Source organism: Candoia aspera, chromosome 18 (genome assembly GCF_035149785.1).
Source record: "Candoia aspera isolate rCanAsp1 chromosome 18, rCanAsp1.hap2, whole genome shotgun sequence".
In the NCBI taxonomy this organism is placed as follows: Eukaryota; Metazoa; Chordata; class Lepidosauria; order Squamata; family Boidae; genus Candoia; species Candoia aspera.
In genome coordinates this window covers 2449174-2477136 of record NC_086170.1, presented here as the reverse complement: position 1 = coordinate 2477136, position 27963 = coordinate 2449174, and the positions used below count along the sequence as shown (strand labels likewise).

At 44.2% G+C, this 27963-nt stretch overlaps 2 protein-coding genes across 2 annotated transcripts in view; one reads left to right on the top strand and one right to left on the bottom strand.

Moving 5' to 3' along the window:
* Positions 1 to 27963, bottom strand: part of LZIC (leucine zipper and CTNNBIP1 domain containing) — a 382321-nt gene that overhangs the window by 188806 nt on the left and 165552 nt on the right. The window lies entirely within an intron of this gene.
* Positions 1 to 27963, top strand: part of PEX14 (peroxisomal biogenesis factor 14) — a 78357-nt gene that overhangs the window by 4424 nt on the left and 45970 nt on the right. Inside the window, exon 2 of the mRNA XM_063317455.1 lies at positions 618 to 662. Coding sequence (XP_063173525.1) covers positions 618 to 662 — 45 coding nt within the window. The remainder of the gene's footprint in view (positions 1 to 617; positions 663 to 27963) is intronic.

Here is a 27963-nt window from a genome sequence, read left to right as displayed (position 1 = left end):
CCTGTTCTCAGGTCCTTTTAAAGCAGAGGTTGAACATGTGACCCTCTCCATGGAACAGTTACAGTTCCTCTCGACCTGCACATTTTCCCCCTCCTGCTTCCCCTAAGTGGCCTTTCTCTTTTCCCTTACAACTCCAGGGTTCTGTGGTTAGTCTTAACTTTGGTATCAACTTTCTGTTCTCCCTTGTGCCAAGCCGCAGTTGGAAGCCACACCTAGAGCAGGTTTGCAAACAGCAGTCTGAGCTATGCATTAAACTATGCTTAAGTCCAGCTAGCACCAATTCTAACAGGTGGAGGCGTAGTATGTCCATAATTTAACTCTCTCCACTGGTCCTAATGAAGCAGTGAAGCAGGGTTAGGTCTGTGCCATCGTTCATATGCTTGAAATTCAGGGGCGCTGCCATACACCAGGTCAGACTGTTTATACATTCCAACATCGCCTGTCCTCAGGGATTGTGGCCTTTCCGTTACTGCGCACTTTTAATTGGAGCTGTGTTGTCATATGTTTGCACTCCCACCTGTTTACAGGCCTTTCTCTTACCTCTGCCGCGGGCGACCGTAAGCTTGCTTAGAGATGACCATTGGGTGGCACTCTAACCTTGCTCTTTCTTTGTGCAGATCAGCTCTTCTGGAACTGAGAATGGAGCACCCCGCGACGCCCTGGTGAGTGCACAGTAAAAGCCGTACCTAGAAGTTCTCGCTTTCCCTGCCTCCCCATCCTCCTTCCAGGTCCTTCTCTTGAGCAGCATCGCTTTGACATTCCTTCCAAGGAACATCTGCAAAGCGCTCCGTAATAAGATGTCAGCGGTGCTGTTCAATGCTCTCTGGGTGACCCCCGTGTTTGGTTGAGCTGCCTTCCCTCCTTGGCTTGCTGGGGGTCATCCTAACTTTTCCAGCTTCCCTTCTCAGGCCAGCCTGTTCCGAGATTTTGCATTTGAAGCGTGGGGTGCCTTCTAGTGGTGAGGGTTGGCTAGCAAAGATTCTCAGTGTGTTGAGGAAAGGGGAGCTGAATTGGAATAATAAAGTCAGTCTCCTCGTTTGGAAACCCTTTGCTCAGCCTTTCAGATGCTTTGAAAAACGAGGGGGGTTGTGTCATCCAGTTCCACAAATAGAATCCCCCAACTCTACTCCAGATCAGATACACTTGGACTTGGGAAATGTGTATATATCGGGCCAGTCTAGCTTGACATTTCATTTTTTTTCCCCCATGGAATATTTTTTATGAGTGTGCCAGTGCACTGTCTGTGACATCCCTGCAAACCGCAGAGATCCCACCAGTGTCCTCCCACCAACCGTGACCGCTTTTTGAGGTCCACAGCACAGGGACACAAAACGATTAGAAAAATCTGGTTCGTTCTGACGTCTGAACACAGTATGTACAATATGAATGGAGCGGGAAAAGGAATCTTTTGTGGAAGGATCAAAAGGGTAGGAAGCACGGCTGCCATTTCTGAACTTCCTTCTGTCCTCAAAATCTGCATTTGCTTTGTGGCCAACGGTTTGTCCTCTTCCTTCTCCTGACCAGACGCAACCAAGTACAACAGCGTTCTTCTCCGTTCTTTCTTCCCTCCTTCCTTCTGCCTTCCTTATATTCCATTGTTTTGCCAATGGCCGCTTTGGGTTGTCAGTATGAGGAACAGATCGGTGTGTTTCTGATCTTCTTAATCTTGCTAAAGCGCTTTGCTCAGTAGCGGGGTTCACCTACTGCACTAAGTCGTGACGTAATGTGTTGTGTTCACCCAGTTGTTGCGATTCACGGCCTGTAGTTCACAGCTTTATGGGAATTATGAACCCACTGGGTTGTAGCTGGTTTGGAAAAGCACGGCTGATGGCAGTGTGCGAATACAGCTAGAGATGCGGTCGTATAAATAACAATTAAAACAAGCAATCGGTCTACCCTTACCGGTTTGCAAGCCAACCCGTCTTGGAACAATGGAACTTACAATATTAACCAGATAAGTAGACTCGGAAACGGCGTCCTGGAATCCTCACTGTTCTTTTTTGAACCTGCAGATGTTGTGACCACCCCATGTGAACGTTTAGACCAAACTTTCCCATCGTGACATTTTGCAGACACGCCACAAACAGAAGGTCAGCTTGGCTGTTTTCATCCGCCACAGCCGTTCTGTTAAGATGCTACGCTCTAGAGAAATTGGAGGACGGGGAGGGGAGAGGGCTGGCCTTTGCTCAACGGTCACCTCTTCATGATTTCAGATAAGTCCTTCCCAGCCTTACTTGGGAAGAACCTGCAGGCCTCAAATTTTGCAGCAACATCGTGCATACACCCTCATCAGATAGCTTTGCGTCTTGGTTTTTCTAGACTAGGGGCATTTGGTGCAGATTCAGTCAGATTTCCTGTTGTATCTTCCACCCATATTCTTTGCTGTGTATCTCCAAGGCCTTCTCTCAGCGGCAATCTTTTTTTTTTTAAGTTTATTGCAATTATTATTTAACTAAATTAGACCATTTCTTGCTGACACTAATACCTGTGCTTTGATCAGAGAGATTTTCCAGGGAGCCAGGGCCCAGCTTGCTCTTTTTCCCCTCTCCTCTCCTCCCCGCCCCTTTGCCCCCCACTCTGTGGGCTGACAGAAATTACCTTCTGTTTAATTAACATCATCTCCCCTGCTCTTTATATACTGCCGCGTAATTGCTCAGAGGAAAGAGAAACGCATAGCAGCTATATATCTATATATAGACATAGATATAAAATAAAAATAATTCGTTGGGAAAAGCGGAGGGGGAGGAACACACCGCAATGCTAAAGCTGTGCCCTGAAATAAAATTTTATCTCATGGAGGTGAGACCCCTATGCGTACAGGGGCCCAGTAGAGCCCATTGGGAAGGAGTGTTCCATTCTGTGGGTGAGGGTTCCTTTCTTGCTTCTGTTTTAATTAATTTTTTCTTACTCTCCCATCACTTCTTCGTTTTCTGCTTAGGTATCGTCATCCAATGTGTCTGCGTTGGGCTCTGCAGAGACCTTGAACTAATTGGATCATTTACTTCCCAGTTGTAGCTTGACTTGCTTGCCTTATGCATTCTGCTGCCCATCATAGTCCCTGTAGGACCAAGGCTAACCTTGGAATTTGGTTTAGATTTCAGTACTTTGCAGGCCCAGAGGGAGCCCTTAAGGCAGCCCTGCAAGGTAGGCTTTTGGTGTTATCATAGACTTCTGAATAAATCCAACTCTATCTCGACCCCAGTTCTTACAAGCCACCTAAGAGGGTACTACGGGTAGTCCTCGCTTAACGACCACAATTGAGACTGGAATTTCAGTTGTTAAGCAAAGCAGTCATTAAGTGAATCCAACCGATTTTGCGACCTTTTTTGCAATGGCCGTTAAGTGAATCACTATGGGCATTAAGCGAACCATGTGGTCACTAAGTGAATCTTGCAGGTCCCCAGTGATTTCGCTTGCCAGAAGTTGTCCAGGAAGATTGAAAGTGGTGATCACACGACCATGGGATGCTGCGATGGTCATAAATGCGAACCAGTTGCCAAGCACCCAAATAGTGATCATGTGACCAAGGAGGAAAACGCTGTGATGGTCGTAAGTGTGAGGACTGGTCATAAGGCAGTTTTTTCAGCACCGTTGTAAGTCCAAACTATCACTAAACGAATAGTTGTTAAGCGAGGACTACCTGTAATTTGCATTTCCATCATTCTGACTGCAAAGTAGGAAGCCCTGTCTTTTGTTATTGTTGAAACACAGGCTCAGCGCTGGCCACAGGAGAGGTTAGCCTCACCAGTCGATCAGAGCCCCACCATTTTTTTTACAAGCAATACCACATGTGTTAAAAAGAGGCATAGCTTCAATTGCCCGGTCACACCTGACATGTGATGCTGTGCCCCCCCCCCCCCCCCGGCACTGGCACTGGTAAAAAACAGGGTAAACTGTGTTAGCATCTACCAAGTGGAGTTTCCGAGGAAGGATGAAATTAATCATTTTTATCAAGTCACTTTACATATCTATAAAACATGGTATTTCTATGCTGGTTATAATGAAAGATGACTTCTCCTGTGAAAGCACAGCAACCAAGGAGGGAGCCATTCTTGTTACTCACCTGCATGGAATTCCTGGTCACCTCTGGTGACTACGTAGACTATTAACTGCAAGGATATAGTAAGATATTACTAATACGGGACAAAACAAGATAGTTCTCCTATTTTTCCCCCAAATACATTCTTGTTACTTCCTAGAAAGCTGTGGTGTGTTTTGTAAGTAAACCATCCCCAATGTGTTACAGACCTGTTTATGTTGCCTTAGATTGAGAAGAGGTCTGATGAAGGTAGAAATTCTGTACAATTTAAGGGATATTGTTTGTTTTATGGATCAATAAACCCACTTTTCTTTCGTGGTAAAACTTGCGATAGTACAAATAAGGTCCCAGAAATAGCCAGGCCATGTCTTACTTAGAGGGACATAAAGGCAATTAATTGTGTATTTTCAGAGACACCTTAAACCAGTAATTCTCGAAGTGTGGCCCACAGACCACCATTGGAGGTCTACCACAAAATCCACTACAGTCTCTCCACGTTCCCTGGCCAGGCCTGCTCACTGCCTCAGCCTATGCCTCAAGCAGTAAATTAAAAACTTAATGTGGGGTTACATTTTTCAGCCTAGCCTTGCAGAAATTGGAGAAAAGTTTTTTTCCCCAGCCATAACTTCTAGCCGGCCTCGAATCCCACACTGGGGCTGCTAGCCAGAGGGTTCCCAGTTCTCCTCCTTCCGTCTTTGTTTCAAAGGTGAAACATATTCAGGGATAGTAGGACCCTTAATACTAGCTAAACTTAATAGTCAAAAAGGATTTAGAGAAACAAGCTGCTAAGCACGATTTCTCTCTTGGGGAGCTGAAAGCATCAGTTTAGCCTTCCCCCTTGTCCTTTGCAGACGTTGCAGTTACTGAGTCTGCGACAGCGACCATGAGGGCTAGAAACTTAACCACGACCATTTATTAAATCATCCCCCTCCCCTCCCCTCCCTCCAGACCACCAAACCATAGCTGCAATTTATTGCGAGCCACCCAGTCCCCTTGGAATAACCTCTGCGATCTAAATGATCTGTGCTAGGAAATGCCTTTGTCTGCAGCAATGGCAAATGGACTAAGGCGGGAGGGAAGCTGTAATCTATTGTTGTTGTTGTTGTTGTTGTTGTTGTTGTTATTTTTGGCCTCTCATTTCCCTGCTGTCGGTTTTGGCCCGTTAAAATTTGCCTCGTCCCTCCGGGATGGGAAGGGTAACCTTGTGTTCGCCGGGTGTCAGCATCTCGCTCCGATGCCATTTACAGCCACGTTTGTCATTGTTGGCATGGAATCAGCATCTCCTTGAGTCCAGATGCTCGATGACACCCTTGCTATGCGCCCTCCCCGGCCACATCCCCTTCGCGGCTCTGCTTTCGTCTGCCCCGGCTGCTGCGCTCGCAGACGCTCCAGAGCGTGTACAAACTGTGCTGCTTCCTCTGTTTTTCGTTGCTGGACTTGGGACTCGAGTCCGTATGGCGTAAAAGGAGGAGGAATTTTTTGAAGGGGATTTCTTCTTTCCTCGTTTACATTCCCGCGGCTGTGTGTTGGTTGCACTGAAATGAAATAAGTCCGAGTTCTGTCCAGGAAACCCGAAACGCACGTTATTCTTGCTTTGGACAAGCCCAGGGACCCACCAGGCCAAGCCACTGAAGGCAGTAACTAAAAGGGGAGGATCGATGGTGGGGAGAGGTTTGACACTTCTCCTTCCACAGGTTTTCTCTTTCAGATGTTTCTGCCCCCCCCCCCCCACCGATCAGTCGTTTGGTCTCGACTGGGGTGGTTTGGTAGGAGAAGGAAAGTCTATTAAAAGGAGCCTGGGGAGATTTTAGGATGGCCTTTCTCAGTTTGTTCCTTCTAAATACATTAAGGTACAACTCCTGTCCTCCCTGCTGGTTGTTCTGACTTGGGGGAAGGAGGTGGGAATTATAATCCTGATCACACAGAAGGCAGCAGGTTGGAGAAGGTTTAAAAGACCTCCCTGTCCCTTTCAGATGGCTGTCCTAAGTACCATGGTGGGTGGGAAATTCACAGTTTCTTTCCTACCAATCATTCTACCTCTGCCGAGCCACAGGATGGAAATAAAAAGATCCTTTCTGGTATTTTCCATGGCATATAAAACCCCCAGGAACTGCCCAAATAAACCCAGAGCTTTACAACTCCATTACAGTTATTGCCTGCACAAGATAGCCTTTCCTTTTTCTGCGGCTGCCCAGGCTAAATTGCCCTCGTGCTTCACAAGGGGGTTTTGGCATTTGCCTGTTGACTCCAGCAGCCTGAGAATCCCCCCCTCCCCATAAAGCTCACAGAGGGCCGCTCAGCCTCTGTCTGAAATCTTCAGGAGGGAATTGGGCAGAAAGGGTTGCGGCTAACAAATTGCCTGTATCGTCTTGGGGAGAAACTTGCAGTGAGACAATGTATTAAAAAAGTAAGCTTGTAGAAATCCCTCCACAGGTTACATAGACATTTCTGGTAGCATCAGAATAATTGCTGGCAGTTTTCTGTGCGTTCGACTTTATTGGGAGAACGCATTAATTTGTCAAACCCTTTTTCTGTGAGGCTTGACCCCTTGGTGAGATTTGGGTCAAATCACTTGTTTTGCTTTTTCTTGGTTTGGTCTTTTTCCTGCTGACTCTGTTCATTGAGTGGCATTTTCTTTCTCTTTCTTTGTGGTTTGCGCAAAATGCACTCTTTTAATCTATCGATTCCTTTTAATGTGTTGATCTGGACAAATACCATAATGCCCACTGTCCACAGATGCCGATGTACTTTTCAAGAGAAGATGCCGATGTACTTTTCAAGGGAACATGTTTAAAGGGGAACTGTCATCTCTGCTCCAGTCGCCCACCTTAAGATCAATAGGAGAGTTTCCTTGAAATTCTTTGCGTATCTGAACAAGACGCTTTAATTGAACACAGTTCTTCTCTGTCTTCTACTCTGGTCAGGTGGGGCAGGCACCTGAGGTGGTCAGGCGATCTGGGCTGTGATTGGAAAAAACATCTGGCTTTAAAGAAGGAGTCTTGAATTCTATGCACGATCTGCGGATGTGAAAAGCACATGGCTTGTACAAGACGCAGAGGAGTTGGGGTGGAAGAGAAGGAAATGTTCCCTTTGTGTGCCTGTAAACCCCTTCGGTGCAAATTCTGCAGTTCTTAGGGAAGGGGTGTGAACTGCTTACCCTGATCCTGGTTCTGTTTGCATCCACAGTGCAGAGTTTTTACAGATACCTTTCAAAAGTATATGGATGGTGCTGGATGCTGATGATGTGGTGGTGTTGATCATGATGATTTTATTTTATTTTATTGTTTGTTTATTATATTTTTATCACCGCCCATCTCCCCCGTACGGGTGACTCTGGGCGGTTGATAACACAACATGCAACAAAATTGTTCCAATACAGCCTCCCTCCCCTTCCATAAGAGCCCTTCCTTCAAGGTGCCAATCCACCCATTTCTCTTGCACTACGTTACTGGCTGTTCAGCAACACGAATGGTTTCCTTTTATCTCCATTTCTAACATGTCATGTTTCCTGGTGAACACAGATCATATCAGTCCTCGCTGAGTGGGGGAGGTCTCCCTGCTGGTGCTGGTCCACATCTTTTAATTTTCAATATTGATTTCTTTGTCGTATTTTTCCGCCGCCCATCTCGTACCCAACAACTCTGGGCGGTTTACAAATGATAAAAATAAGATGCCACTAAAACAATACAGTATAAATATAAATATATATCAATGTAAAAATACAAAATATAAATTCAAGATGGCAAATCAAGATATTTTTATAACTGAGATTTTCTAGCGTACTAGTGAATCTACCCTGCCCATCCCCCCGTTTCTCAAGTTATTCTTCTTGGGTTTATCATTAAATAACAGGAAAAAAATACTGTTCCCTTCCTTTTATAACTCTCAAGGTTCAGCCTTTGGAGATCTAGCTTCCTCCAGGCACCAGGGTTTGCGATAGGCTATAGAAGGAGAGACAGGCTCCTAGACAGAGGTACCAATGTAGTTGTGACTCATCTTTCTGGAACCTCTCTCTGTGCGAACAGACAAGGGAATGACAACTCCTTCGAGGAAATGACAACTCCTTCGCGAGGATTTGCCTCATTGCAAGCTTTCAGTAGATCTCTCCTCGGGAGAGATCCCTTGCTGCGTGCGCATGTCCGAGAGAGGGCAGCAGCTCCCCGCACTTTTAAGAGAGTAAGCCTTTGAATTAGCCCTACATCTTTTCCAGAGGTAGCATTTCCTGCACAGGCTGCTGATTTTAGTTTAACGCTGTTTTAACTTGTGCCTTGGACATCTTTTTCTCTGTGTTTTTATCCTTTCCCTGGTGGTTTTGCCAACCAGATATTGTCCTTGTTTGAAAAGATAGGTTGTTATAGGCCTAACGCTTCTGTATGCTTTTTTCTTTTCCCTTGTGATTTAATCCTTCCTTCCTTATAATTCAGCATTATGGTTTTCAGATGTTCTAGGAGCAGCACTAACCATGGTCCATTAGCAAACACCAAGTTCAGATTAGTGAAATCAGTTAACATTTAATGGCAGTTAGACCTGGTGCGAATATAATGCCAGGCCCCAATAAGATCAGAAAGGACAAGTTTGCTCGGAGAAGGAAGTGTGTGGGGCCACATTCGGCTTCTAATCTCTTAACTGCAGTTTAGGGATCAACAGCAATTTTCTGAGCTTTATATATCTCTACCACCTTTTCAGGTGGCAAAAATGCTGAAGTTGGAATTTTTTTGACAGGAGAAGAGGACAGAACTGGGAGGACTGGCAGTAGAGCTGAGGGAGTGGGTTAGAAGGCAGGTCTAAAAAGAAGGGGACAGTAGCCATTGCTGCAGAAAGTGCTGCATATCCTTTTCTGTGTTTTATATGGCATTTGATTTTTGATGTAATGGCAACCACTGCATTTAAGAAATGCCAAAAAATGTCCTAGGAGAGGACACTGTTGGCCTACAGCGACTCTGGTCAATTGTTATTTTATCCACGGGGATTTCTAATCCCTTGCTCTTCCTGTTATGTGACTATCTTGTTTTGGTTGCTCAGCCTAGCCAAACTTTGGTATAGAGTAAAATTTTAAGAAGAGAGTTGTACAGTCGTAGCACAAAGAAGAACTCAGCGCTTCTACAGCACTGACAGGTATTCCAGATGCCCTCCAGACATTACCTAGTCGCAATCCTGTCCTGTTAGATAAGTTGGGGTACCTGGCTTGAGCATAGTAATTCCAGGTTTAGAAGTTTTATCACGCATTCTTACCTCATTTGGGGCGGAATCCTTCAGCATCCCATCCTGATCTTTTCCTTTTCCTTTTTTTTAACTGGAGAGGGGGCCTTCTTCATATAAAGCCTGGCCCTTTCTTCTCCCTTGTTCAGATTGGCTCCATATTCTCCTAAGCCCTCTTCTAAAGAAGGGAAGGAGATTTGTGGCGACCCCCAGCATCCTCCTACACTGGTTATTGTAAGTCCTTGTCTGAAAAGATAGGCTGATCTAGGCCTAACACATCTTCGTTTTTCTTTCTCCTCCCTTGTACCCGGGAGTTGTCGTTTGGTAACATCTGGGTGGCTGCACGTCCCCCATAGTGTCCCATGAATAAGTCATGCCTTTTTCCCCCTCTGTATGATCAGTAGCAACTGAGCATCAGCAGCAGAGGGCTTGTTTGCCTCCGTTTCCCAGAAGAAGTGGTTGCTAGCCAGTGGCATGGGGCAATGGTGGCTGGAGAGAGGAGCAAGATATGGCGTTGAGGAGAGTCCCACAGATTCTATCTCATTCAGCTACTCTAATCCATGAGTCCCTGAAGTGAGATAGATAGATAGATAGATAGATAGATAGATAGATAGATAGATAGATTTAGTCAATCAAACTTTATCACCGCCCATCTCCCTCCCAAGGAGGGACTCTGGGTGGTTTGCAGTAAAAACAAAATTAAAATCAGAACAGTTATAAATACAAGGAAGACAATAAAAATAAAAATGGGACGGCATCTAGATGGCTGAGAGTTCTTTATCGGTCCGTGAGTGTAACAGGTCCGTCAAAAGTCACTCTAGGGCACTAGCCATCCCCAGGTGTGGCCATTCCCCCTCCTTTTCCAAGCCTGCTGGCAAAACCAGGTCTTTTAATGTGTGGAGATCCTGATACTCCGCACGTCACAGGACGTAATGGGAGCTTTTGCTGGGAGCGTCTGCGCTCGCTCGAATGGCTTTCTCTGCTTGTCTTCAGTGGGCCTCCTCCGGCTGCAGTAAGGGTCTGATAAGTATGGGCATCTGTCTGTGTGTTCTGAGCAGACTTTTTGTGTATGTATATTGCTGGGCAGGGGTAGGCGGGAGAGACTGGGAAGGGAGAGCATCCCCCGAGAGATTTGTTGATGGGGAAATCCGCAAAGAATCCATCCGCTTTCCAGCGTGAGATGCAGCCCTGCTTTCACTCCGTGGGAGCTTTCTCCAGTGGAGACTCGCTCTCCAAAAAAAAAATCATGTATTACTGCAAAGTATGGAAGATAAAGAGAGCTTCTTATGAAAGGGGGTCGTGGAGGAGACATTATGGCCAACACCTTTTATAGCCCTTCCATTATTATGGTTTAAATCTTGGCATGGTTTTTATTTGCAGTGTCATTGGGACTAGTGAGGCAGACGGGTTTTCCTCCCCTTCCCTTTCTTATCCGGCCATACCTTCTCTCTCTCCCTCTCTCTTCCTCTCCTCCTCCCTGGGATGTCAGTCCTGGGAGCTTGGGCATCTGGAGGAAAAGAGCTCCTTGTTGTGTTGAACTGAAGGAGTCGCTCTTGAGCGCAGTTGAAATGTACACTGTGCCTTGGCTGCCATTTGTTTAAACCTTGCCAAAGTTTTGGGTTGCTCCTTCTGTAAGTAACTCAGAAAGCCTTTAGAAAGAAAAACTGGATTCTGTGATGGTACGGATCGGTGGATTGTGTGGACCGGTTGCTCGAAGGTTTCCCCCCAATGCTGGACATCTGAAGGAAGGTAGAAGGAAACTCAGTTTTAACCCAGCTTTAATCTATGCTTGTTCATTTATGCAGCAGAGAATACACACCACTGATTTCCCTCCTGCATTTGCAGACTTTATGGCTTAAGCATCTGAAATATAGTTATAAAAAAAGACACTTTTTGAAAGGCCTTGATCAAACCTACTGTGCTTTCTATTTTATTTCTGTCACTTTTTGTAAGAAAAGTTTTAGAAAGGCATCAGAAGGCATAGTAACCCAGAGAATGCACAATGAAATCACCACCTTAGTTTTCTTCCCCCCTAAAGATTGTTTTAAAAATTATTCTTGTATCACTCGACCTCTGCTTCTAAACCGCTGAGCTGCCGATCGGAAGGTCGGCGGTTCGAAACCGCGCGGCGGGGTGAGCTCCCGTTGCTAGTCCCAGCTCCTGCTCACCTAGCAGTTCGAAAACATGCAAATGTGAGTAGATCAATAGGTACCGCTTCGGCGGGAAGGTAACGGCGTTCCGAGTCGTCATGCTGGCCACATGACCCGGAAGTGTCTATGACAACGCCGGCTCCAAGGCTTAGAAACGGAGATGAGCACCGCCCCCTAGAGTCGGATTCGACTGGACTTTACGTCAAGGGAAACCTTTACCTTTACTACGGTAGGTGCAGCCGGCAGTAAAATCCCAGCCAGTATTGCTGGGGGTTGCGAAACTTGGAAATAAAAATGTTCCCAAGTGAGGGGGACGGCTAGGTTCAGACCTCATATGTTTAGACAAGACAGAGGTATGAAAGAATGCTTATTCCTGGTAGTGAAATCGTATTACTTCCCCTAACCCTGGTGTGCAGATTTGTTTTGGTAAGCTGTAAGGATGATGGCTTTCTAAGCCACAGCCAACTGATGCCACCTGTGCGGGAAGATTTGTATCTCCAGATACACGGAGTGATGATTCTGCAGTTGGGGAATAGCCCAGGAGCCTTTCTTGACCAAACAGGTTTTTCATTCATTGGAAGCTCATGCCAGGTTTTCTTCTGCACAAGAACGGTTCTTGCAAGGCCAGCCTCTTTCTAGAATTGGTCACCAGCTGCTGTGCTGGGGACACAAAACCCTTGGAGGTGTGGAGAAGAAGGGGTACTTAGACCAAAATCGGATTTTCTCCCAGAGGAATTGCAAAGCCAAAATAACGGCAGGCTTGTAAAAAGCCGCCTAAGGCAAGCAAGGAGTAGTTTCCTATCCCTTGGGCTGGAGTAGGAGTCTTTTTAAAAGATTTATTTCCTGGATTTCTGCTCGTGGGGTGGCTCGCAGATCACTGCTAAACAAACAGCAACAATAAGAAACAGAATTGGCAATAAAATAAAAGTAAACAAACATGAAAACAGTTCAAGTAACGGCTTTTTAAAAATGCTGGAATAAAGCAAGGCCTTTGCTTGGGGCCCAGGTGATATCGGGGGACTCTTTGAATAGTTTGGGGAAAGGCCCCTCGGGTTCTTTAGCCACCCACTAATCTAGGATAAAACGTGGCTTGAGACTGTTTTATTGTAAATCAAATTGCAGTGCATGGACGGATCAAGGCCTGTTTTTTTTTTTTTTAAATGTTAGTCGCAGTTTAAGGATATTCGTGGTTTATAGGAGGCTAGTGACCCTTTCTTATTACCCAGAAAGAAACTTGCTTTGCATCCTTCTTATTTCTTTTAGTTTTCTCTTTTTCCTCCCTCGTATAGATTCTCTCCCACTTTTGTTCAGCAGGGTGAACGCTGAACAGTCGCTGCGATGCTCCCATTCCGGGATGAGAGGGAATCTGTTAACAATCTCCATCCTGTCCAGTCTCCGTTGTTCACAACAGCCACAAGAAAGATGCTCCCTCTTCTGTGGTGACAGCCCTTAAAAGGGAAGGTTTTAATGTAGCCGGCTGCTCTCGACCATTAAATGGAAGAGGATCGTTATGAATATTACTCTAAATATTGTTGTTGTGTTGTGCCCCATGGAACATTAGTTAGGGTGTTCTTGTGGGGGGGAAGTCTGGGAGCATTGACTGCCCGGGCAAACTGCACCAGGGGGCCGGCACTTGTAAGCTGTCACATCCACGGTTACAGAAAAGGATCTGTATTTAAACAGCAACACAGCATTGGGATCGCTGGAGAAGGATATTAATGCTAATTCATCTGCTCGCCCCCCGCCGAGTGCGTTATTTGTTTAAATCTGTAGAATCCCACGGCGCGTTTATATTCTCGCCAGAGTGAGCCTCTGCTCCCTGTAATTATTTAACATTATATGCTGATATAAATTGTAACAGTTAAAGAATGGTAATGAGAAAGGGGGTGTGGAGGGAGGGGGGAAAAACACAAACTTAACCTTAGAAATGGCAGCGTCAGCGCTTAAAACCGCATCTAGCAACTTTATTTCTCTCCTCTCTCCCCCTCCCTCCCTCCCCTCTCCTAGGCACCAGCAAAATATGCTTGTCACAGTTGTCTGTGTTGGGGCCATGGAAATTGCCCAGACTGTGTACGCGCTGCCCGTTTGTGTAACAGGCACACGCATGTTCACGCACACCGCTACGGAATTGCACTGGGGGTTGGCCATAGAATTAACTCTCGACTTCTTCCCAGGCGACTTTGCTGCCAAGAAGAGGGGATCCTCCCTCTAGGGAGACGGAGCCAGAGGTTAAGCTAACGAGCCATTGGATGTCAGTATTGTACTGCAGAAGTGCCCTTGCCCCCCTTCATCTCCCCCAAAGAAATGCTTGGGCATGTACCTGTCTTATTCCCCAGGCATTCAACATACATCTGTTTTTTGTTTTTGCTTTTTAACAAGAAGTTTAGGTCCCTGTTTTGCAAACCCTTGTGTCCACACCAGTCCGATGCAGTTTGGTATGGATTTTATTTATTGCAGAGAAACACTCCCCTCACTTGGATGCCTCCAGGGTTAGCATCAAGATGGGGTGAGGTGGGGCAGAGCTGAGGTGAAGTGAAATAAACAGAGCTGGTTGGGAAACGTCTGCTTGAGACCCTGGGATAATACGTTGTAGCCAGTGCCTGGCAAAAGGGATCACCAAGATGCTTCCAGTGTCGTCCTTGGACTAACTAATTTATTTACTTATTTGTCAAATTTGTCCCCGCCCATCTCCTCCCACTGGAGGGGCTCTTACACGGTTGAGCTGAAGGGACTGGGCTGGATATGGTCTTATCCAGATATTAATACTGTGAAGAACCAGGGTTCTGGGAAGAAGTAAATTTAAAGACGTTAGAATTTTCTTAAATTATACCCCCCAAAGGTGGAATCTGTCTATTAAGAGCGTTGGCCGTACCATGTCTGGACTTTGGAGAGAAAATGATCATGCTTCCTAGGAAGGATGGAGGTCTACCAGATTCTCAAGTTAGCATGCAAAACCTGTTGACTTGCAGCCTTTGAATTAGCTTGCCATCAGTAGAAAGACCGGACATAGGATTCCATGTATTCTCCGTTTAATTCATTTAGAAGTTGAGTATCTTTTAATGCTACTTTACTCCATTTCACCCTTTTTATTTATTTTTATTTTATTCTTGTTGCGATAATCATTTTGATTTTTTTAAAAAGGATCTGGATTAGTCGGGTGTTTACAGTTTAGCTTAAACTGTTGGAATTGTATTTACCAGTTCTGTTTTTCTGGTTTTGTCCTCCTTTACCTATGCCTTTAAGAACATCGCTAAAATTATTTTTTAGCCAAGGTTGTTTTTAAGGGATGTTTGCTCATCTGTTATGAATTAATTAGTTCAAAACCTATAGCTTGCCCTGCTCCTTCTCCAAAAACTGGTAATAAATAGCCTCTGTCCCTCAGGCTGATAATCTGAAAAATGCACAAGGAAGGAGAGGAGGGAAAAAACCCAGCAAGTTCTCGCCCAGGTTCTTAAAGTTACAGTTGGTTCCTTTAGTGTGTAGTTGAGGTAGCCAAATGGAATGTTTGCCAGTGGGGATAATTAACGAAGGGCCACAGATAATTTAACGTCTCACTCTGATGGAATCCCCCACGCTGCTTGTGGTCCTCCGCTTGGCAGCCTGCTGGAATGGCTGCCAAGAAGACTCAAAGTATGCGGGCAATCACCCAGTTAAAGAAATATGAGTTGATTAATCCTATTAGTTTACTAATTGATTAAATCTGCATATGAATAAAACAGTAGTTTTCCAGGAAAACAAGTTCGTGCCCTTTGTCTTTAGATGCTTTGTGCATCTTTAAAGGAAGCCCTGCCTCCCACCCCTTCCTCTTTGAGGAGATTGTTTGCATGGGTGAAAAAAGCACTGAGATTTTATAAATAAAATAAATCTTTAAATGGCTGTCCCTGAGGTCGCCAGGACTTCAGCTTGACTTCAGGAAGTTTTTGCTAAATAAATACATGAGTGAAGACAGAATGGCTCTTTTGTGCCTACTGTTTGCAATTGTTATCGCCCTTAACATTTACTCAATCAGAGTTGCTGTTTTGGTTGGTTTTAAGATGGTTTGAAATAGATTAATTCAATAGAAGTTTGATTTTAAAGGCTGCGGGCCTTAATATAAAGTCCTCTGAATGTTTGAAATTACTTACAAATACTGTATACTAAGATTCAGGTATACAATCTATTTATGTCACAGTTTAACTATTGGGAAATGTCAAACATTGAAACAAATGCCTACTCTTGAGCCACTTAACTTGTGCTAAGATAGCAACTTGACGTTCTCCAGATATTTTTGTGGTTCCCATACATTTCCACCATGGGCCACGCTGGCTGGAGCTTCCTAAAAGCATCTGAGAAGGACCAAACTTTTTAGCCCTCATCTACACTGGTTGCAACTTTATAGGGTTGCACCCTGGAAATGTTGGGGTCTGAACCTGAATCCTTCACAGCACAGAAAGGGGATGCTCTGTTGCCGAGCTACAATGCCTTGTAGGCATCAGTGTTCTTGATCCCCACTTAGCTTAATATTGCATCCACTGAACGCAGCTGCTCTCTTTATTCTCAAGAAAATCTTTTTCAGGGGTGTCTGTAGATGACCAGTTCTTGTATGTGAAAAGTTTCTCTTTTACTGTAGGCCTCTTAACAGAAATTTAAGCCTTGTTTTAGTTAGAGGAAAAACAGCCCATTCATCCCAATTTTGCTGTAGGGTATGGGCGGCTTCGGTCTGAAAGTGGTTCAGTCAATCACCTCTTTGAACTGAATTTTCAAGCCAAATCTCCAGATCGGTTTGTTCGATCAAATTGAGCCAGCTGTCTTTGAATTGATCAGAGATTCGATGGACTTTTGGCCACCTGTGCACACCCCCTTTGGTCAAACCAATTCAGACCTGCAAAGGAAATTGTAAATTTGTGTAGAGTTTTGGCTGATTCACATACCCACACTACCAAAAAGATACAGCAAACAGGAAAATGGGGGCCAGCAGCATGCTGGTAGGTAGCTGTCAGACGCTTCAGAGAAATTTCACCTCTTCCAGTTTCACAAGAAATTGTTGAGGTCTGGGGCTAAACTGCTGCTTGATTTGCAAAGTAGCGTGATGGTCGAGCTGCTTTGGCAGGCTGGACTGGAGCCAACCTTCACCACAATTCATACTGTGTCAGTTTAATAAATGCACTACTTAAATTATGAAATTACAAAAGAAAAAAGAGAATGCACTTATTCAGACTCTTAATACATTAAAAATAAGGCATTAAAACACTGACTTTTTCCCCCCTTTCCAGAATCAATAATGAACAGGAAGGGTTGTAGACATTAACAGTCATGGACATTCAAACTCTTATACATAAATTATCTGAGAAAAATGCACATAAGACTTGAATAATGTAAATACATTAATGCATTTAATAATTTAAACATTAAAGCGCAGGCAGGAATTCGCGGCAGAGGCTGTTCTGAGATAAGGAACGGCCCTGGAAGTTGTGCGACCCAAGATCGATGGCTGCTTTCCCCTTGAGAAAACTCTCGTGGGGAAGGAGGGGGCAGGAGGAAGTTGTGCGGCAAGAGTGACCGCTTGTCGAGAGAAACCCCAGAATGTCCACCATTTTTATCGTCCTCCATTTGTCTCTCGCCCAACGATCCTTTCCATCGGGATATCTCTGAAAGTGAATTGTTTCCTATCATTATATGGAGATCACAGCAGCCTTTTGCAGAATAAAATCCATCTAGAATGTTCATAGAAATGATTAGGATTTTTTTTAATGGTGCCTTATCTGTGGTTGAATGGGATGGATGATGCATCTAAGTCTAGGGATTGGCAAAACAGAAACCAAGACAATGGTTGGACAAGAGTTTCCCATAGCCAAGGCAGATGCTCAGATGTCCTGTCTTGTCACGAGGAACAGAGATCATCCACCTGATGGAGCCCTTTGGTTAAAAGTGGGCAGGCTGGAAGGTCAAAACTTCCATTTCTGGATACAGAATTCTGTTTTGTTGGTTTGTTCATCGCCATTTTCACTTTGCCCATTAAAAAAATGGGAAAATATTCCTGTCAGAGCTGGCCCAGACGCCTAGGTGGGACTGGTCTTGTTCTACTAACAGCATTCCCTGCACATAAAATCAAATCACTGAAAGGGAAGACGATCTTCGCCACGCCCAGAATTATCTGCAACTTCACACTCTGGATCAAGAAGCTCTTTTGAGGGGAGGCCACGCGTTCCTTAGATTCTCTCCCTCCTTCTTTGCTCCTTCATGTTCTGTTTGGTCCACCAAGAAAAGTCCTTTTGTTACTTCTGAACTTGATGGAGAACATCAGGAGGACTATTGACTACAACAGGCTGGAAAAAATCAAACAGGTGTAGGTTTTGAGGACAAGCCATGTTACTTCTTCAAGACTGTTGCAGGAAAGTTGAGCAGAACATGGCCTATCTTGGAGTCTGTTCTCAAATAAAGCCCCTCAGAGTCTGTCAGAGAACAGAAAAACTTGATAGCCCTAATTACAAGCTATAAGTAAGGGCTGATAGATCAATTTTGTATCCAGATTCTGTCACTTTCAGTCACAAATCCATTCTTTTTTTCATGGCAGCAATAATTTGTGATTCCTACCTCCCAGGTAACTCCATATGAAACATTACATTTAAATAGGTTCTTCTCTTACAATAAACAATTCCAAATACCTTATTTCAGAATATACATTTTTAAATGCATTATGATAAAAGCACCCCAACATTTGTAGAAATCTCTTCTCCGTTTTCTTTAGTTGGAAGGTTAAAAGATACAAAAGCCTGTGAGGGTGGGGGGGAAAAATATGGTAATATTCTGGGGAAAGAGCAGTAACATTAAAAAAAAAAAAAAAAAGAAATCCCTCTATGGAGCAGAATAAAATTTCTGGAAATGTTGAAAGTAAGGGGGAAAGAACCTGTCCCCCAACATTTTTCAGAGAAAGAGAAAATATTCTCACCTTTCCCACCACTTTTCCCCCCAGCTCTCCGCTTTTCTATGTAATAAAACTAGAGACTGAATATGCATCGTTCTGCATGCAGAGCACATTCTTGATTGCTGAATTATGGATTGCTAGTTCTATTTGCTGGCAAAATATTTAGGGGTGAAATTTGGCATGCATGAATCGGCTCCGAACAGTTGGCTTGGTTCTGCATTTCCTCAGGCCTTTGGGCCTGACCAGGAAGGCCAAATGATCTGAAACTAGATTCTCTGGACTTTATAAAGCTGTTGGGCACCGCAGAAGCCTGGGTATAGTTCCATTTTCTGTGTTTGCATATGTGCAAGAATAAAAGTCTGCTGAACTGTCATTGTCCTAACCAGGCAGCACTGTAGTTAGGAAAATGAAGAATGTACCCCATAGGCAGTCAGGTGGGGGATCTCGTTCCCCCGGCTTTTGTCCACTCGTCTGAATGATCCTTCTAATCCCCCTGGGCATCCAGTTTTACCCGGTCAGCCGGAGTTTTCTGTACAGCAGAGCAGACCAGAAACGGCCTCTAATCTCATCAGAAGTCCTCTTGGGCTGTGGAGGTGGAGACCGTCAAGCTGAGGAAGCATCCAGACGGCATTTGGCTCGGATCGAATCACTCATTGGAAGTCCAGCTAATTAAAATGGGGCTTCGTTTTTCTGGCAGGAATTCGAAACGGGCCTAACCCAATTTCTGTGTGTTTATGAGCCCTTTATTATATCAGAAGTACTTTTCTCTAAATGTACAGAGGCAGCACTAAATGAATTGATCTCCAGCATGGATGTATTGTGGACTTGCAAATGATTACTCTTCTGACTTTGCCCCCTCGCTCTGGCCATTGAACAGCCCTTGGAAAACCTCCCTTCTTTGGCCCTGCGTGTTTTCTTTTTTCTTTTTCCTTTGGGAAGCACAAACCATATGGTGGTCCATGCAGCTGCTTCTGCCCCAGGGCAGATTAAAAAAAAAACCATGTGCCAAACTCAGAAGAAAGCATAGCACCTCTTTATCAGGTGAAGAACCTTTGCTGTTGCTGAAAGCTGGGGTGACACTCAGAGGTGGGTGAAGCCTCCTCTTTGTCTCTCTCTCTGCCTCCCATTTCTTCCTTTTGCCACCCTTAGCACCCCAATATTTCTCTTTCTACCCTCCTTCTTTCATTTGCTTTCTTTTCTACCGTGCCTTTCCTGTCCTTCCTTGCTAGATCCCTTCTACTGGAGGTTGAATTTATGGGCTCATCCATTGCTGGCCACTCTAACATTCCCCCATGTATCTGGCATACCCATTTCTCTCTAGATTAACAGTAGATCACATGCATCGTCACATTTCTAAAAATACTTGGCTGGCTATCTTCTTGGGAGCTGGAAAAGAAGCTTGTCTGGGTGCCAGCAGGTCTCCAGCCACCAGCAGACCCTGGGTGCTCGGCTTTGCCCGTGGACCTTACCCTCTGCAGATGGAGATGGACACCTGCGTTCACTGAGGCTCCCAGAAGCCAAGGAATTACACCCTAATATCTTCGTTGGAAGGCAATCCTAAGATTATTAAGCCATGTGCCATGTTAACGAACTTGATTATTTTAATATATAAAAAATTCTGGGTGAGGGCTAAGGAATCATATCTTGGAAGAACAATTTTCTTCTCTCCCTATCTTCGCATTTCCCTGTGTGTGAGAAACCAAGAACAGTGTCCCTTATTCACATGCAACTTTATGTAGATTTCAGATACTCTGCAGATTTACTGGATTAGCATATTTGTACCCCGCCTTTTAGCTAAAACTCAAACGATTGATTCACAATGATTTCATTGATCAGGTGACAGCTCTTCTCCATCATTATCAATATCGGCCTTATTAGCCAGAAACGATCTCCTTATTCACTAGTACTTTTGATTATTCATCATCCCCATCACCATTGCAGAAGCATGATTGTTCTTTTTTTTTTTCCTTTTTCTTTAAAGACCATGATAACAAAAATTGTATTTTCTCTTTACTTTTTAAAGCTATCACGGGTGGAAAAAAAGAGTGGACTATTAGATTTAGGAGACCAAATTATAAAAAAATAAATGGAGGGAAGGAAAAAAAACAGGAAGACCAACCCAGCCCTTAGAAAAATGCATTTGGTCAATTGCAGCCCTAATGAAATATAGAAAAGACTCAATAAAAGGGCCTTTATTACTTTAAATGTTTTAAATGTGGACTTTTTAGCCATCAGGTTAATGTTTTTGTATCATTTTTGATTCGATTGGGAGTTCTTTTCTAGGTATCTTTGCCACTTGAGTGCTAATTGGATTTCCACGGATAAATGGTGCTAGCAAAGCAGCCCTTACCTCACCATATTTCTTCAGCATTTATTTTATTTGTTTTTACTGTAAATGTTAATAAATCTTGGCATGGTTTAAAAAGAGTGGGCACAGCTGGGCAGAAGAGAGCAGTGGGTGAGGTTTATCCATCAGAAAAGGGTGAAGGGAAGTGGAAGACTTGGGCGTAGGTGGGGTTGGGAAAGCAGAGCATTGGATCTTTGGTGTGGATGGATTATTTTATTTTATTTTAAAATGGGTACTCAGCCAAGCAGCGATCCATAATCCTTAAGATAAAAAGCGTTGATTTCTCCAGCAGTCCTGCAGACAGAGCTTGGAGGCATCCAAATTGGGTTACCATTGATGGGTGGGATAAGGAAGCATTCTGCAAGGCCCTATTTCAGAAGAAAAGGGCAGTGTATTGCTTTTTTTTTTTTTAATGAATATTGCAAACCTTTTAGCTAAGATGTTTCTGAACCTCACACAAACGTCCTATTTCTTTGGTGGAACAGGGCCTTTGCTAGAGCAGGTTGACTTTGGTCTTCTTGGTCCTAAACAAAAGAAACATTGGACTGGACTGATACATTCTGCAGCTGAAGAAGTTTGCATTTAGGCTGAAGAAAAAGCTGATTTGTGTGGGGAGACTTTATAACTTTTTTTTTTACCCCCTTTATTTTCTACCTAGTTGGGAATTATTCTCAGTTGCTCTTTGCAGAATAAACCAACCTCTTCCAGTCCTCCATTTTATTCACAATTTTGCAAAAACTTATTTCCAAACTTTGGCCCCGTCTTTGTTTGAACTTTGTATACAGGTTGAGTTTTTTCGATAAATATACAGTGCATATGTCTTTCCGCTGCTGATGCTTTGCAGTGGTGACTTCTGTAGGTAAAGATCGGCTGGCTTTCTTCCCCACCCTGTTCCTTCCCTAAAGAAGATAATTGGTTATTAATTTTTTAGTAGGGAAAAAGTGTAATTGTAATAATGCTTGACATGTGCTGACTACTTCAAGGTTTAAGGAAAATGAAAAAAAGAGTCCCACAAAGACCAATGTAAAAAAGCTCAGTTGGCAAGTTTGCTTAGTGTCAGAGTTCCTGAGTGTCTTTTTATTGGAAACGTGACATCCCCTGTTTTGTTCCCCATTTCTGATGAAAGCCAGTGTGGTATAGTGGTTAAGGTGTTGGACTAACATCAGAGAGACCCAGATTCCAGCCTGTCTTCGGCCAGAGAAGCTCATTGGCTGACTTTGGACCAGTCATTCTCTTTTAACCCGACTTTCTTTACATGGTTGTTATTGTGGCAGGGAAAAGCAGGACAGAGAATATCTCCCTCCCTCCCTCCCTCCCTCCCTCCATCCATCCATCCATCCATCCATCCATCCATCCATCCATCCATCCATCCATCCATCCATCCATCTATCTATCTATCTATCTATCTATCTATCTATCTATCTATCTATCTATCTATCTATCTATCATCAGATTTGGAGACTGCCCAACACCAGAAAGACTCTGGGTGGCTTATGTTTAAAAATAGTAAATCAACTGAGGAAAAATCTGAAGCATCCAGACAACATTACCCCATGGGCGGTGGGGGGGCAACAACAATACCCCAAGGCCTGGGAGAACTTCCATGAGGTCCTGTATGAAAGGTGGGTTATAAATCTGACAAATATACACAGGTTAATACAACTTCCCCCAATCTAGTGACTTCCAGATACGTTGGGATAACCCTTCCCAGAATTTTCAGCCAATCGGTGCATCAGAAGAGCACCAGAGGGGAGAAGTGGGTATTTAGGGATGGCTGTGTTAGACATGATGGATGTCTTTACTTCTGGAATGCATGAGGAGTAGGAGGACCTGTCCTTCGGTTGCTCAGGAGGGAGACCAGCCTCTTCTGGCTGAGACTCCAAAGCCAGATCCTCCTGCAGACATTCCTGGCTAGGCTGATGTGGGGTGCAAAATCCACGGGCAGTAGGCTGAAGGGGCAACAATAGGAACGTCATCCTTTTGTGGCTGGAGAAATTATCCCTAAAAGGGTAAAATTAACACAACAGAGAAAGAGAGGTGGCTGTGTGATTTGCCTCCCTTATGTGCTTGTTTTCCTCTTGGTCCTACCTGCATGGACCAGCAGTTGCTCTCCAAGGTCCCAGGGAGACATTTTTCCCAAGCCCCCACCCCCCACTTCTGTCTGGAAAGCAAGTTTTTTCCACTGAGCTCCAGCTTCCATGTAGGTGGGTGGAGGGGAAAGGGTACAGGTCTCTCCTCCCCAGAGAATCTGGTTTGCCTCATTTTGATGGAGTCCTCTCTCTTTCTTTCTCTCTCTTCCTCTCCACCCCCCTCTGCTCCGTCCCCTGGTAAGGTTATCATGACAGGTCTTTGGTTTTTTTAAAAAATAGTTGAGCGTAATGGCCATAAAAGATGCTGGATGGCCCCCGTGGGAAGCTGAAGGAGTCCATTCATTCATGGAATATTTACGGTGCGGCTGACAGGCCTACAAGCCAATATTTCATTGTTCCTTGCCTTGTTTTTGGAGTTACTTTGATGTTGCAATGCGCAGAGAGGAGATTGCAGGGACAGAATGTGTCCACTGGTGGCTAAGGGCATTGAGCTCCTCAGCTTGGTGCCCAGAGTGCTGGGCGGTGGTTGGCTTAGACCAGGGCTGAGCTGAGCTAGGTCTCGATCTAGATCTCACAAGGTGAGCCAATGCCTCGCTCGGCTTCAGCTGTACTCACCACAAGTTGTTGTTGGAAATGCTGGGATATTTAAATCCACCAATGACCAGCGTTGAAAGAGTGTCCTGAAGGCAAAGGGTAGTCATGTTTCTCACTGGACCTCCTAGTTGGGACTTTCCACCATGCTGTGGGGCAAAGAGTCCTTTCCATCTTTTGCAGAAAGCACAAGTGCATCTTTAACCACTCCTTCAGGGCTAGAGGCTTTAAAATTAGAATACGCCTTCGTTGCATGATACCCAAGGAGTGGGTGGTTGGGGGGAGCACTGGGAATGCCAGTAACCATTTCCACAGAATTACAGATTTCATACTTTTAGCTTAGAAATCCTATTACGGGATCACTCACTTCAAGCATCACTAGACACCAAAGTTCTATTCCTTCAGTGTGATCCGTGTTCTTGACAAATGTTTTAATTCTGGACCACTCCATTGTTCTCCAGACCTTCGTGTATGGACTTGGCATGTATTCTCTGCTTTTTTTTTAAACGGGTGTGAGCATGTTACTCTATAAAATTTTTAAGGCATTCTGTGGACACTCTGTTCTCTAAAAGTTTTATGTCTGTCCCCAGATTATTTTGCAGAGCAACGACTTACATCCACGGGGTGACAGAAGAGGGTTTCTCTCTGGACAAATTCACAAAGTCCAGGGCTGAGTGTCCTAACAGCCAGGAAACACGCTGAGACAAGGAACTGGTCTCTAATGTTTATTGCTTGTACATAACAGGAATCCTAACAAACTGAAGAAGCGTGGGAAAAACCCAGCCATATAAACCCCAAAGGTTAAGGCGGTCCCGATCTGTGTCTCTTTGAATGGCCACCTAATTCCTCAGTGCTACGCATGCGCTTAACAGTCTGGATGGGAGCCCCCTGCTCGCCATCCTTACTCATGACACTGAGCATAGATTCAGAGGCCCTTTTTCTATAATTCTATACATATGAACTTTCCCTCACTCGGTCCTCTTGAGGCATCTCCATTAATTCCTAAACCGGCATGGCCAACGAGTACCTCTAAGTCTTTTCAGACATTGCTGTCTCTGTTTGAAAAGAATCCGACAGTCCGTCCGTTAAGTCGTAGCCCAGGCCAATCAAAACTGGAGGACGGCTATTCGACAGAGTTGTTCCTTTCAGTGAAGAACCCCCTCCGCCCCCCCCGCCCCCATATCAGAGTGTTTTAAGAGAGACTTGGGTCAATAACGCCCTGCTTTAGAATTCCCTCAATACATATTTGCACAATAGGCCTTAAAATACATGACTTCATCATGTCATTTTCTGTACATTTCTATCAAGGATGTTTTATGCGGTAGATTAAAATAAAACATCAAAAGGCAGCCTGTCTTATTTTGTATAAACCAGACAAATTGCAGCTGGGAATATTTCCCAGTTGTCTTAAGCGAAGGCGGGGAGAACACGAAGGTGGAAGAATCTTAACAGCCCAAAGTTATGCTTGTCCACTCAGAAGAAAGCTGGACTATAAAATCTAATCTAGTCTTCCTGGATTTGTTGGGACTACAACTCCCAGAATTCCTAAAACGGGGGCTGGAGTAATCTAATTGGGAGTACAGGGAAAGCTTCCTGCAGGTATGTAGGCATGCCTCCTGGGATGGAGGTTTAGCATATTTAGGATTTTAATCTGAGCTAAAGGGCTGTCCCTGCTGTTCCTTAGCTGGCTTACACAGTTCAGCCTGGGGCTTCATCATTCTGTCCAGGCACAACTTTTTCTCCAGTTCCCCACTCCATTATCCCGATTCCCAAGGTGGCCACTGGACCAAAGAGCTTGCAACCTCTTGTCTCTACCAAGTGAGACCTCGCAGCTTTGTACAGGAGCCCCAGAAAACTAGTAGCTGGCTAGAATCTGGAGGGCAGAGTGTGTGAAAAAGAGACTTCCTTTCCTCCTCTGCTGGCTTAATTGATTGATTGATCGAATTGCAGGGTGGGGACAGAAAATCGCCCTTTCATCTTGTCCCCATGGGTGGTGCTGTTATGATACGCTGGTTAGGTGTGGTCAATGCAGTGCGTGTTTTAAACCCTCTGTTTTGTAAGCCGCTCAGAGCCCGTGGGAATTGAACAGCTTAGAAGCCGCTGCGAGCAAGCAAATATATAAACAGATAAATTTGTCTGCGTGGCATTACCAATAGTCCGTGGCTACCGGCTGGTGCTTAAATATACCACTGAATAGTGTGGCAGGGTGGGAGGAGTTATCTCTAAATAACTTTTTCTGCTTTAGAGAAAGGGGTGGGGGAACATTCTTTTTTAACCATGTTTTTTAACTGCCTACTAAGAATTAGAAATGAGGTGGGGAAAGTTAGATGAAAGAGGAAAACAGAAAACTGTGAAAAGTTAAAAGGGTTGGGGATGAGAAGGCATGCGTTAATGTCACACCATCTTGGGCAAAAAAGAAAAGCCCTCGTGTTTTTTTAACCGGCTACTCTTTGGAACAAACGAGTGGCCATCTGGGAGTCTGCTTTCCAAATTTACGTTCTTCTGTCTATTCACTTTTATTGAGACAGGGAAGCTATCACTGTTTTTCCAGACAGAATCCCAGGGAAGGGTTAGTGGTATCTGATCGCTTCAGATAACTATATTTAAAGCAGCTCGCTCGCTCCCTTGTTCTCACACACACACACACACACACTTGAATAATTCCCACTCCTTCCACTCTCTCCTGTCCTTGTCATACACTGGGTTTAATGAGTAATTTTAAAAAATTGAAAATAAAAGGGGAAAATGAATAGGTGTTGAACTAGGCTGTGATATGTAAATGCCAACTAGTAATTACCTAAAACCACATTTTTTTATTTCGGTTTCATCTTGCAAAACATTTCATTTTCGCTGAGTGAAAACACTTAATTTGGGCTGAGTTTTCTTCAGCGGAGGTTGGGTGGCAGAGAGCGTGGTTCCCTATGGCACGAGCTAGGGGGCACACTAACTCTTTCTCTGGGCCTCAGCCATCTCCTTGGCTAATCCATCCCCAAGGTTATTTGCTCCTTAGGCTCAAATTATTAACTGGGAAATTCACCTACCTGTCTCTGCATTGCAACTGGAGCATTCTTTTTTCTTTTTAACTGTTAACTTTATTTTTTTCCTTCCTTCCTTCCTTCCTTCCTTCCTTCCTTCCTTCCTTCCTTCCTTCCTTCCTTCCTTCCTTCCTTCCTTCCTCATTGTTTGACTTGGCATGTTTCAAAGTTACCCAGTTTATTCTAGCATAGGTTCTAATTCAAAAAGCTCATGCCAAGATGTTTATGAAAGCTTATGCCTTTTAGTAACATTTATTAGCTGGAAAAGGTGCCCGGCAAAGAAAGAGACGCTAACGCCTGCTTCATACTCCCTTTTTCCCCCCTTCTTAGATTTCTCTGAGCCTTGTTTGATAGATATATCACTCGGCTTTCACAAAGAGGGTTTTATGGCACTTTGAAGATGACATATTGAAGCAACTCTTTGCTGTGGATTTAAACTACATGATCCATAAAAGTGTAGTTCTATTCCCACTTAGCAGGGAATAAATCTCACTGAAATGAATGTCACTGGATAGTTGCATTGTGCTAAGCCCAACCATGGTTTAATGAGAATTGGTTAGGATCAGCATTTTTAAGTCATGGATTGCAATCCACAGAGGCTTGATTTAGCCAGGACACAAAGCCAAAACGAGGCAGCGTGGGAACCTAACCTCTCCATTGGCATGTTCTGAGGAGCTGGCTATCTCTTTAACTAACGTTGTTTAGCCTTTTTCCTTTCTTGCAATCATCTCAGAATACTAATTCAGCAATTAACTAATGAACGTCTCTTCAGATCTATTTATAGGTAAACGTGTATTCCCCTTTTCTCTATAACTCCACTGCATCATTTATATCCCACTCTTCCCCTGTCCCAAATTGTTTCAGTTTCTGTCTCCTTCCTGTATGTCATAGTTTGTTTTTAGGGACCATTTTACTTCTTCATTTATTCACGCAAACAGACTTTACAAACCATCTTGCCTTGTTCAGCTGCACGGGTTACAAGTGAACAAGGCCACAAAAGGTTTCTCCTCCCAGTTCGAGGGAGGATAACGTTTTGTCAGTGGCAATAAAGGAGAATACCATTTTTAATAAAAATTTTATTAAGTTTGAAGCAAAGATAAAAACTACAGAAAAGCAAAAAAAAACAACCACCCTACCAAAAAAAGTGTGAGACACAAGCAAAAAGAATTTTAATTCTTTTTTCCAAAGGGAATACAATTTTTTTCAAGCTACACAAAGCATTTCAAGAAGGGAGGGAGGTTCTTCCGAACAAATACACACAGTTTGGAAGCTGGAAATGCTTTTCCTACCTAGATACAGTAGTTTAGATAGGATGGTGAGAGTGTAGATGTTCTGGGTACCAGATCTGGATGGTGGAAATATGGGTGACTGTTAGGTGGCAGCAGAGGGTCAGAGTGATAGCAGTAGTATTTAAACTGATAGCCAGACTTTCTCCTAGCTAGTGTGTGGAGCTCTGCCTGCTTCAGTCTTTTCCCCATGACCTTGAGTTGAGAGATGGTGGACCAGTGATGCCTACTATCCCACACTTCTGGGTGAACGAGAGAAGGTCCAAGCATCTGGTCCTGTCATCTTAGATTCAGCTCTGGAGGACGGATGAGCTGCTGCTGT